We start from the raw sequence: 11,899 nt of genomic DNA, 5'->3' as shown, positions 1-11,899 counted from the left end.
ACCAGCTTTCCCCCTGGGGTCAAACACCTTGGCAACATGCCTGCAAACTGACTGTCCCCAGTGGGACCTGCCCAGGGCTCTGCAGCTGGGAGAGGCCCTGTGGGGGATATGATCTGACAGCTCTGCTGGGAGCACAGCACATCCATCCAGGGGCTGTCGACAGGGACCTCACAGCTGAGCCAGAGCTCTTGCAGCTTGGGATATTTTTAGCCCATGCCAATGGTGGTGTTTATTTTCCTACTGTTGTGCCTTTTAGCCTTTCCCAGGGATTTTATTGCTGATGAAAGCAAGGGCCTGAAGAGCCATGTGAGTGTCTGTGCTGGCTGCCTCCATTGCTCCAGCTTCATTTGCCCACGTTACCCATCCAATATCCCCTAAGGAGCCTGTTTACGGTGATGGACTGCGATAAGCAGAAGCACCTCAGCTTCCCTTGGACCAGACTCTTCCCTGGGGCAGGGATGTCTGTGGTACAGTTTGAACACATGCAATCCCCCTCAGTGGGATGGGATGAAACAGAGGAACATGGCAGGCTCGTTTATTTGTCAGTGTTTTAAATCAGGATTTTTTATTATGGAGACTCATCAGGTTGCTCACACTGTGGCAGGAATTTAATAATATAAGGCACAGGGAACATTCAGAAGTAAAAAAAGAGTTCTCAGCCTTTGAGATTTAACCATCCCTTTGGTCCTATCAGGACCCTTTCTATAAAGCAAAATCCAAATACCTTCTCCCTTCTATCTCACTCATCCCTTAAATCCACAACAGGAAAAAAATATTACAGCCTTTCCCTTGAACATGTGGCAAACACGCCTCTTTCTGGGCAGAAACATCCCTTCCAAGACTGGCACAGCTTCCCTGGGAGAGCAGGGCTGGAATTTAAGCACAACCAAGGCAGAGAGGCGGGAAGTGCTTGAGGGCACTGTGGTGTGGGGAGAGCCAAGAGCTTTATTTCAGCTACAGCAGAATCACATCAAGGTCAGACATGGGCAACCTGGGGGAACAGGCAGTCACACCCCATCTCACACAGAAAACACGACAGCAGTGTGGTCATTGAGTGATGGTAAAGCATGTAGCACTTTCAAACCTTTATTTTTCGAGGGGATTTTACAAAATGGGAGGCACTTCATCTTCCTTGTTTTAAATTGTATGTGTTTCCCTATCCGCTAATTCAATTAGCCTTTTTTTATTTTTTCTTTTGTGCCCAATAATTACTAAATTCAAGCCCTGGGAATGTCAAAAAAAAAAAAGGAAAACAAAAACCAAAATAAAATCCTGCCACTCTTTATCCTTCTCAACCTTCTCCGTCCTCCCTAGCACGAGCTGGGTGGCCACAATGTCACCTGCAGCTGCTCTGCTTGAGAACCCAATCCTCCTACATCCTCTGGCTCTGCCTTCCCTCACGGGCATCATCTGTAACTGGGGCGGTGAATCAGCTGAGAGGGCTTTGCATCTGCGCTGATGTGTCCAGGAATGTGCTGTTAGTGAGAAGTTAAAGAGAAGTCGATCCGAGAGAGGATACCAAGACAGAGCGGATATTTGGGACAGGAACAGTCGGTCAATGGTACAGGAGAGAGAAAAGGCTGGTAAGAGCACGTGGAAACAGCTGAGTGAGTAATCTAGTGGTAATAGATAAGGCTATGAACGAGGACTGTTATTTCTCTTAGCACCGTTACTACATATGTTTAGATCTATATTAGCACCTTGTTCCCAGGGAAAAAACAAAACAAAACAAAAGCAGTTTAAAAACCAAAGGAAGTGGGAAGGTTAAAACAAGACAAAGTTGGCAGCAGAGCAGGAAGCCGGGCGTTTAGATCACAAGATCCTTGTCTATGTCCTCTGTGGAAGGAAAAGAGAGAGACAAGGTTAGGAGGTGGATGCTGCCAGGGTCCCTCTGCTCCTGCAATCCACCCTCCCCACTCTCCCCTGCTTTGCCTCAGCCAGCACCAGCTGAAATGCACTGCTCCATCCAGAGTGGGGGCTCTGGGGGTGCTTTTCAGTGTACCCTGCACCCCCATTCCTGCCCTTCCGAGTACTTACGCTCCTTAATGCCGAAGCAGCTGGCCCACTCCTCCAGGGCGATGTACTTGTCGTTGTCCAGGTCGCAGGCCTCGAAGAAGCGGGTGGTGCAGTGCTCCATGGGGATGAGGGGGGCACGGAGCGGGGCCAGCTCAGTGTGGGACAGGTACCTGCCAAGGTGGCCGCATGGTCACAGGAGGGGAGATGCTGTGGACCCAGCTCTGTGGTCTGACTGCTGTCCCAGTGCCCTCCCAGTATCAGCCACTGAGTGTCATGAAGGTCAAAGACTGGTGTTTGCCTTTGTAACTGGCTGTGCTGGTCACAAAATAGTAGCTGGCAGTTCTTGCCAGCTGCCCTCACCCCACGGGTCTGTGAGCACTCTCGTGCCCTTCTCCATCTCACAGCTAAGCCAGCAGCTGCTATCTCAGCAGCTGAAGTTATCCTGGGCCCACTGGACTAAGATATTTTAGGGAACTATCACACAACAGTAAATCTGAGAAGATGGAAACTCCACACCCAAGGGAGATGGGAGCAGCTGAGCCTGGGGAGGCCTCTCTTCCTGCAGGAGGCAAACCAACCTCTATCCCAGCCTGGTTTGCCACAACCCCTACCAGATGTGCTTGTGCCACCAGCCACCCACTTGTGTCACATCTCCAGCCTGCTTTGACACCTTCTGCTGCCAAATCATCCTGGTCCTTGGGTGGGAAAGGGTCCTGGTGGGATCTCCATCCTGCTGACACTCACCCATCGATGGGGTGCTGGTCCAGCTGCCCAAACTGCCAGTGCACGGGGAAGATGTACATGTTGTAGTTCTTCTCAAAGTCACGGGCCAGCAGCTCCACGGTGTGGTCACCAGCTTCCAGGCGCTTCTCGTTCTCATGGATCTTCTTCACCTGCCATAGGAGAGGCCAGGGAGGCCTTGTCAGCAGGGGAATGGGGCGGGAGGGAAGACCACAAGCGGGGATTTAAATGGGGTGCCCATAGGTCATTCTGGACGGGCTCCCCACATGTCCTGGGCTCTGTTGGAGGGGTGAGCTCCCAGGCTCTGTCCCCAATCTCTCACCTTGAGCTTCTGCTTCTCAGTCAGCAGGTTGTTGTCCTCATCACGCTCATACAGGGTGATCAGCACGTTCTTGAGCCAGTCCCGCATGCGCAGGGGGAACTCAGTCAGCTCTGTGTCCAGGCAGGCAGGGATGACTGGAAACCATGCACAGTGGTCAGTGCAGCGTCCGGAGATGCAGCCCCAGAGCCCAGACACAGCCCCAGTGCCCTCTGACCACAGCCCTGAGCCTGCCTGGACCTTTGCTCTCCCTCAGACTGTGGGCATGGGGGCTGTGCTCAGGTCAGGGGTCCCCTTGTTTGAGGGAGTGGCTCCACTTACATTTGCAAGGCCCAATGTAGTCCAGGTGCAGCTTGTGTCCCTTCTTGGTTCCCTCCAAGGTGCACTTGGTGGCAAAGAAATGGCAGGAGGAGTCGTAGGTCTTGTTGTCGGTGCCGCAGACCTGCACAGGGTGGGGAGATGTGAGAGGCAGCCAAGCCCAGATTTGCTGGGGAGTCTGCAGGGAGAGCCTCCAAACAAGATGTTTAACTTGTTCCCTGGGGTGGGCAATAGCTGCTGGATCACCACCAGCCGAGGTCAGACCTGCTGCCCTGATTCTGTCTCCCCACCATCCCTGGCAATGCCCATGTGGGGTCGGTCCCTGCCCACTCTGGGCCACCAAGCAGCTCCTGCCCTCACCTTCTCGAAGACACCGGCGGCGGCTGGGCAGCTGGAGGGGTCCTGGCACACACACATGGGTTGGTTGTTGTCATCCACCTCGCACACCTTGCCGTGCTTGCAGTGGTGGTTCTGGCAGGGGTCTGGGAGCGGGAGGGGAGCAAAGTCAGAGCCAGCCCCATCCTCCACTCCCACGAGCTGCTCAGGGCATCTCAGCACAGAGGGAAGACAGAGACTTCAGCAGGGACAGCCCCAAGCACCTATTCTTGCACTGGGGAGAGGTGAGCATTTCCAGAAATCTATGTTAGTCCTCAGGCTAATCCTGGACTCCTTTCTGTAGCCACACAACACAATGGCTTTTCTGTTGCACAACCAGGCTTACAGAGAGCCCAGGGCTAGAAAAGGCTATTTTTCTCTTTTGCTTTAAAGTGTGCATCTAGTCTGGCATCATCCTTGTGCTATAGCCCTTCCCAAAGGAACCCCTCACTGTTTGGGATGGCTGAAGCTCCCCCGTGCAGGGAGGGGATGATGTGTCTGCCAGCCAGAGGGCAGGGGAAGGGTGACTTACTCTCTGCAACAATCTCCTCTACGTCCTCTGTGGGTTCCTCGAACTCTCCCACCTCCACTTGGACAGGATTAGCCCCCACGGGCTCCTGCAAAAAAAAGGTTGGTGTTTCTGGTGTTGGTGTATATGGATCACAGCTCCTGGTGGGGGAGAGCAGCCTCCCCTTTGCTCCCCAGTGCTTTGGAGATGCTCTTCCCAGAGCAGTGAGTGCTGCAGGGGAGGAGGAGGAGGGGCAGAGTCACCTACCTCTGTGGTGGGATCTTCAATGACCTCTGTCTCATCAGGCAGAGCCTCCTGCTGCAGGGGAAAAAGGACCATCATTGGGGGACCGTGGGGAGGATGGTCCCAAGGGGGAATAAGGCCATCCTCAGGTTGCCCCCCATCCCTCAGCACTGTATTTGTTATAAAAGAAAATCCCCATCAGCTACTTCAGATGGACAACCCCAAGAGCAGAGGCTCTGCTGTCTCACACACTTACCGGAGCTGACAGGGCTTTGCCTGCCAGGCAGATAAGGAAAAAAATCCAGGCCCTCATTTTTCAGCAGACCCTGAAAAAAAGAAGAGGAAAAGGAGGGATGAGGAAAGAGGCCACTGTGTGCCACTCAGCTCCAGGCTGAGCAGTCAGACACTTAGAGAAGGGCGTTCTCTTCATTTCCTGCCTCGTCAGTTCAATATTATAGACCCACATGCTGTCTTTTCTAGCCAAAACCTTAAGCCAAATCATGTTTCCAAGATAAATTCTTTTGATTTTGCAACGTGAGACAGTGGGGTTTAGATGTCTGTTACTCTCCTGGATGCCTTTAGAAAAATCACAGTCAAAATGGCAGTTCCTCTTTCCTTTTCAGGAGGTTTTTTTTACCAAACCCTACATTTTTCATGTTAAAAATCTCCTGATTTGAGTCCCGGGTACATGCAAGGAAAAATGAAAGTGGAGGATGAAGGAGAGACAGTGAGATGGGGTACTTGAGAATCGAATCCCTTAGAAAGCCCCTTCCCACATGGACACAGTCATCCCCAGGGGTATGAGGGGCCAGTCCTCCATCCTTGGCATCCCCAAATGTTGGGATCTCTACTATAGTTTTTCCCTTTCCTGCTCAGACTTGAGGGTCCCCAGACCGGGTTTAAGGGATCCCAGACACTTTGGGGTTGTGCCCTGCCAGGAGATGAGCTCCAGAAGGATCAGCCTTTTGCACCCTCCCAGTCTGGGCTGTGGCAGGGATTCTGTAGGACGAGGGAGCCGGGCAGCCCAGCTAACACTGGCTGCGATGTGAGCCAGGAGGAGAGCGCAGCTGGTGAAATCACCCTGTCCTTGTCCCCCTCCCCGGTTCCTGTTTGGCAGGGATGAGCCCCTCTGTGTGAGGGCAGAGAGGAGCTCAGCTGGCCGCTTAGTATGCCGGTGGCATCCCACTCCTGACAGCGAGGGCTGCCCTCTCCCTTCCGCCCGCTGGGAGAGCGAAACACCCCCGGTTTGTCTCCTGCCAGTGAGGGGACTTGTCCACCTGCCAAGTCTTCCACTGCCTCCCTTCCGCTTGCCCCCGTCCACTCCACCTGTGTGTCTGGGCAATCACAGCCCACCAGCTCCCTGGGGCCAGGCAAAGGGATGGATTTGCTGGGACAGAAAGCGTTGGACGAGGTTCCTTCATATCTCCCGGGATATCTGATTTGCCAGCGCATCCTTTCCCTTCCTCCCCATGCACAGCAGCCCTCTGGGTATAAAACCACACCAAGGCTGTGCTGCCAGGCTGGGCTCTGCTTCCTAACTTAGCAAAGGTTTGGCCATGCAGGGAAAATCCTCTTTCCAAATCTCGGTACCTCACCCAGCCTCCAGCTGGGTGTTCATGCAAAATAGAGGTCATGGCACAGAGGGCAGCTTCCCTGGGATGCCAGAGGGCTGGGAGCACAGAGTGGTGGGGATGGCTGCTGTGGTGGGATAAAGGGTCTGTGGCAGAGGAGTTGTGGGTAGGGGCTGCTGAGCCTGTTTGCACTGTCAAGGCTGCAGCTGAAAAGATCCCTCCTCTCCTGCTTGGTACAATCTGTCCCTTCCCCTTGCCTTTATTTGCTCTGGATGCTACTGAGAGTTCTGCCAGCATCTGCCAGGAGAGATCAGTGGTTCTGATCTTCACTCCTGGAAGGGTTGCGTGGGGAGGGGAGGTGGAAAAGTACTGGTGATTCTGGCCATCTCCTCCCTTGCTGCCATTCCCTGGCTTGTAAAGGCTCCCCCTGGGCTTCTCCCAAGGGGCTTGTTTGCTTTGGAAGGTGCTCTGAGGTTCAGTGGTGCTCACTGGGCAGTAACTTGGCAGTGCCCAGCCTGGAGGAGAGGGCAGTGCATGTGCATGTGGAAGATGGCATTAAGAAGAACCCAACCCCAGACCAAGGCCATCTTAGATCATTTCCCCAAGCCTCAAAAAAGCCTTGAGTTTCAAAGTCTGGGCATGCAAGTAAGCTGGGGTCAGGGAATTACATGCTTGCTAGAAGCCAGCAGACAGTCAGAGCTGCCAGTGTTGTGCTTGGAGGAAGAAGGAGCATGAAAAAGTCTGAGCAAACAAGCTCTGCAGAGCTGTCTTGTGTCATAGCTGGGAAAGCAAGTTTATTTGAAAAACAACATCCTTCTAGAGGCAGAGCAGGGAGGACATTGCAGTGCCTGTGAGCCTCTGGCTGGGTTGCAAAGGCATGGTTATTCCTGAATGCCTGGTGGTCAAAAGTCCTGAAATAACAGCTCTGGAGCCCTGCACACAGAGCTGCTCCATCAGAACAGCATGATCTGTGGTGCAAGTGTCCCTCCTTGTGGAGCAACCATGGTCCTGCTGTCCAAGAGGATGATCTTTGGAGCTGGCAGCTGGGCCATACCATGAGCTCAGCATCCATCCCACAGCTGGAGGAACTTTGGGAGGATCCCTGTGAGGGGCCCTGCACTGGGAATGCCTGGAACTGCTTTGCCAGGGGGCAGGGGGCAGCAGGGGGAGGTGCGTCCAGGGGGTCATTTTGGACAGAGGAAAACAGGACTGGGAAAGAGATCCTAAAAGAATCAATAGATGCCAGCACTATGCAAGGTGCTGGGAAGCAGCACATCATGGCCACAGACAAGGCTGCTGAATATAAAATAAAAGAAGCTCCATGGTCACCAGTCCCTCCTCAGGCCTCACCTCCTGACTGCTGAGGATGGAGAAGACAACAAAGCACCCATGGGCTGCAGGACCCATGGATGGCACTGCATTTCTAAGGCTTGACATCCTACACAGGGACTCCCAGTTGCTCTATAAACAGAGCCTGGGGGCTCCCACGAACCCCTCTCAGTGGTTCCAGCATGGCCCAGGCTATTCCTCAGTGCCAGCTGCCCCTTCCATTTTGCAGCCACGTCAATAACAAGGGAGCCACGGGGTGTAGAGAGGTCTGATGCTGACCCTCAGCACCTCCATAAACTCAAAGCTGCTCTAGGAAACTCTTTACCATCCTCTCCCCAAGCCTGTCCCATCACAAGTTTCCCTTGATGGGGAGAAAACCCCACAGTGATACACAGAGGAGAGTCTGTGCCACTGGGGTCTGCAGGTCTCTCATGACTCCCCCCACCCAGGGACGTCTGTGGGTTGGGGGAGGACACGGACCAGGCGGGTGCAGCCTCTGGAAGAGGCTCCATGGATGGTGGAGCGTGGTCCATGTGGCGCTGGCCCTGTCCAGGGTTGCATAAGCCCTTTGGGATGCCACGTTAGCGTGGGGAGGAGTCTCTGCCTGGCCACTTTGACAGCTCCTCCCCGAGGCCACTGGGCTAACCCCAGCTGCCACCCCTGCTAACCCTGTCGAGGGGCTCTGCTGACACCTCCCATTGCAGCCATGGAGAGCAGGAGTGGGCAAAACCCTCCTGTGCCCCCCCTCCCCACTGGCACCCCAGCCCGGCCACATAGGAGGCACCACCCGAGCACCGGCACCTCCTGCACCCTCCCTTTGCTCATTGCTTTTCAAGGCTCTGCAGGTCTGATATGCCCCTACCTCACACTGAGTGTAAAGGCAAAACTGGCCCAGAAAAGGGTTTTGCTAAACCCTACTGAGCCACAGTTTTCAAGGTGCTGATGGGTGACCAAGTGTGACCCTCACAGAGACACAACGCAAGGACTGGCCCTGACCTCCCTGTGGAAGCAAGACCCTCTGAGCTTCACCCAGCAGCCACTCCCAGGCTAAAATTCCATTTGAAGTCAGAGTTGTTTGCTCAAGTCCCCATACAGCTCCCAGCTGAACAGGTCCCTGCATGTCCGTGCCAGCTCACCCAGATGTGCTGCAGCTGCCCTGGGGAGCAGGGCAGAGGACTGGGCAGAAGCCACTCTGGCTCCTGCCACCTGCCCAGACCCCTGGCACACAGTTGTGCAGGCTCAGAAAGCCAAGCAAGGTTCAGATGGAAGTGAAATTCCATTTAGCTCATGCACACACATATACTACAAGCAAAACACGGGGGGGAAGGGGGATCTGTCTGCCCTGTCTGCCTATGCAGAGTCACTAAAGATATTTCTACACAATGCAGCATGAACCCAGTTCCTGTACAGGGACCTGAGCAGCTCTGATTGCACTGAGAAATGCCCCAGATCTTACAGGGCTCATTGATGCAAAGGCAAGAGCCCGGTCCCTTTAGAGCTGTGCTGAAGCTGTCATCGTTTGTCCAGGTTACAGACCGCATCCATAATGGAAAACATAACAAGACCAGTGCATGGATGAGCCCTGGGCTGCAGGTAGCAGCTCACTGATGAGCTCTGTGCAGACACGGGAGATGGAATTTTGCTGTCCTGCCTGAGCTTTTTCTATTGTGTGGACATGGCAGGGCCAAAAGCAGCCCCGATGTTGCTGTGCCAGGGGCAGGCGGTCCCTCCGGCTCCCGGGGGATGCAGCCAACTGATCCCGCACGGCTCCACAAAGGAGGACGAGAATAAACTGTCCGATAAATACTCTCAAAAATGCAAACCATCTCCAAAGCATTCCCTGGACTCGCCCTGCCGCAGCCGCTCCAGCGATAACAGCCCCGACATCCCTCCGACCAGAGGACCCAGAAAAGGTTTCCATGGGAGCCGACATTCCTCTGGGGCTGAGTCATGGAAGAGCAGAGGGTTGTGGAAGGAGGGGCTTGAAAAAAAGTTTGAAAAGTTTATTTCTGCTCTTCCCCCTCCCAACACCGCCCGCATCCCTGCTCCTGCCTATGTGGCAAACAATGGCTTGGCTTTAGTTACTGCGCAGGACGCAACAGCCTTTCATTTCCACTTAAAACTCGCCTGATCCACCCTAACAAAGGGCTGCGGTTAACTTTTGTCGTTTTGGAGGGTTGCTGAGTTTTCGAGCTGTTTCGAATTGGTGGTCTCTGAGGACTTGGAGTACTGGCAACTTTCCCGGTGTCCCCAATTTCACTCCGACTTGAAACTCCTGCCTTTCGGTTTGGGTGGGAGTTCAACCACTATCCTGTTTTCTTTTTTTTTTTTGGCTGGATGCAACAGAATGGAGCTTTCTTAGAGAAGGGACACAAAGAGCAGAGTTAGACTGCCACACAGGTCACGTCAGGGATGGGAAGGACAGCATCTGCCTTTAAAGGAAACAAGCCTTGGCTCTTCTGCGTGGACTTAAAATTGTGCCTGACTGAGCCCAAGTTCTTAAAACTTTAAAAAAACACTCCAAAAGAGCTTTGTTCCTCCTCTCCTGCAACCTCTGCCTCTCTAACAGTCGATCAGCCGGAGTTCAGCCAGGGCAGCAGGACTTGAAAGAGTTTCAAAGTTTGCTGGGAACAAAAAGCCGAGTGTTTGTTTTTTTTTTTCTTAGGAGAAATAAGAGCGGCTGTACTGAAAAAATAAAAAACGGTGAGATGAAGTCGACAGCTCTTTTGTTCTTCCTCTAGATACTCTGGTGAGTAAAACATCACCTGCCAACACACCTCAGGCTGGGAGTAGTGGGGACTGGTTTGTAACTAGTTCTGATTTTCTCTGCAGGTTGGTTTGATGTGCTCAGACCTTGGTCACACATCTCGCTAAGGAACTAACCCCCAGCTGAAAACCCAGAGGGGAAAAAGGGAGGATAGAGAAAAATGAGGGCAGGTTAAACCTTTAGAGTCAGATACCACCAAAGTGTTAAGCTCGTCATCTGGCAGTGAAATAGAGCAAGAGACAGTTTAGGAGCGGAGATGCTGCAAAGAGGAGAAAGAGGAGAAAGAGAAGAAGTCAGAAGGGGTCTCTAAATGCACCACTTGGGGTGGGGAGCATCCACCTCCCCATCCCGAGTGACACATTGCCGAGCCCTGGACACACTCCGCGGGCTGGGAGAGTGGGTCCAGGGCCAGGGACCGCCACGAGTGGGGCTATGGGGACCCCCATATCAGGAGAAAGAGGCACAGCAAAGGCAAACGCGAAGCTCGGGCCATACCTCGCAGTCCGGGCAGCACGGCTGAGGAAACTTCAGGCGCTTGGACAGGCTGGAGAAATCTGCAGGTTTTAGAAGGAGGCAGGAGGAAGCCAAAGGGTGGGCTGGGTTTCCCGCTGCCTCTCCTCCTCCTCCTTGCTATCTTTCCAAATCGGTCTCTTCCTCCCCCCCTCGCCCCAGTGGGCAGTCCCACCCGGCTGAGGCACAGCCTGGGTCCAAAGGATAGACCAGAGAAATCAAGCAGGGGCTGGAGATCAAGGGGGTCTCTCGCAGGGACAGGTCAGCCCCCAGCGCAGCCTTCCCAGCAGAGTCACTGTCACAGCTGCCTGCACTGCTGCGACGAGTTTGTCAGTTCTCTGTCTCTCTGGGACTGACAGCACAGGGGGATGAGGGGAATGCCATCTCTCTGCTTGGTTTGTGCACCTCCTAACCCCTGGACCTGCTGCAATTAAAAAGTGAAGTGCTGTCATTTCTCAACAGAGTAGTTCAGTCCCTGAGCTGGTGTTTCCCATCTTCAGGGGGATGAATAGGAAGGCAGGAGAGTTCTTGCTTCTCCGTCCTATCTCTTAACACTACTGCCATCTGGGACTGCCTTGTGGAGAGGGAGAGGAACGAATGATCCAGAGAATGTGGGGAATTATGGCATGTCTGAAATATGCTCTAAGTGGGCAGAGAAATGCTGCGCTGGTAGATGTGACACTCAGCAAGCTGATCTCTCTGCTGTGGTTATCATCCAGCAGATCTGGACTGATTGAACAAAACCCACTGTCAGAATTGCTGGTCAGCTGAATCTGTTGGTCTCTTCAGACATCACTAAGTATTTTGACCTTACAGATCCTAACTCAGCTGGAGCAGCTGCCCAGCCAGGCAGCAAAGCTGTTTGGAGTTAACTTTTCCCATCTGTTCCTCTCTATGCTCGGGGTGAAAACCCAGCTCCTCTCTCCATGACTGTGAGGATTTAAGGTTAATCTGCTCCCCTGGCAGAAGACCACATGCCTTTCCACACCAGCATGGCCATGGCTGCAAGGGAAAACCAGTAGCCAAAAACTGCTGGAATTTGGGCATCCCTGAAGAGTATCTCCATGCCATACAGGGCTGTCCTGAGCCCTGTGGATAATTCAGCTCTTTTCAGCTTGTGATCCTTCTGTGGCACCAACCCTCACCCCAGGGCTGCTCTCCAGGGGCTGTTGGAAAGGTGGTGGCTTGTGTAGCCAGCAGGA

The 11,899-nt window shown here is 53.6% G+C and overlaps 1 protein-coding gene across 1 annotated transcript; it reads right to left on the bottom strand.

Moving 5' to 3' along the window:
- Positions 1 to 1,055: 1,055 nt before the first annotated feature.
- On the bottom strand, positions 1,056 to 10,842 carry SPARC (secreted protein acidic and cysteine rich). Its single transcript, XM_050312305.1, has 10 exons — positions 10,683 to 10,842; positions 4,777 to 4,846; positions 4,545 to 4,595; positions 4,302 to 4,386; positions 3,755 to 3,876; positions 3,398 to 3,518; positions 3,080 to 3,213; positions 2,761 to 2,909; positions 2,038 to 2,186; positions 1,056 to 1,836 (listed from the first exon to the last, which is right to left on the bottom strand). The coding sequence occupies exons 2-10, from the start codon at positions 4,831 to 4,833 to the stop codon at positions 1,808 to 1,810; spliced, it is 897 nt and encodes a 298-aa protein (XP_050168262.1). The 5' UTR covers positions 4,834 to 4,846; positions 10,683 to 10,842; the 3' UTR covers positions 1,056 to 1,807.
- Between the last annotated feature and the right edge of the window lie 1,057 nt (positions 10,843 to 11,899).

Source organism: Myiozetetes cayanensis, unplaced genomic scaffold, assembly GCF_022539395.1.
Source record: "Myiozetetes cayanensis isolate MyiCay16 unplaced genomic scaffold, myiCay2020 scf17, whole genome shotgun sequence".
NCBI classification, from domain to species: domain Eukaryota; kingdom Metazoa; phylum Chordata; class Aves; order Passeriformes; family Tyrannidae; genus Myiozetetes; species Myiozetetes cayanensis.
Note: the sequence above shows the minus strand (reverse complement) of the source record. Positions and strands in the feature narration are given on the sequence as shown.

Bases quoted from the DNA above. Each gene is read 5' to 3' on its own strand.
- SPARC (XM_050312305.1), bottom strand. From the start codon at position 4,833: ATGAGGGCCTGGATTTTTTTCCTTATCTGCCTGGCAGGCAAAGCCCTG. The intron at 3,214-3,397 runs GTAAGTGGAGCC...CATGGTTTCCAG, and splicing joins CTACATTGGGCCTTGCAAAT to TCATCCCTGCCTGCCTGGAC. The intron at 2,187-2,760 runs GTGAGTGTCAGC...CCACCTTGGCAG, and splicing joins GACCAGCACCCCATCGATGG to GTACCTGTCCCACACTGAGC.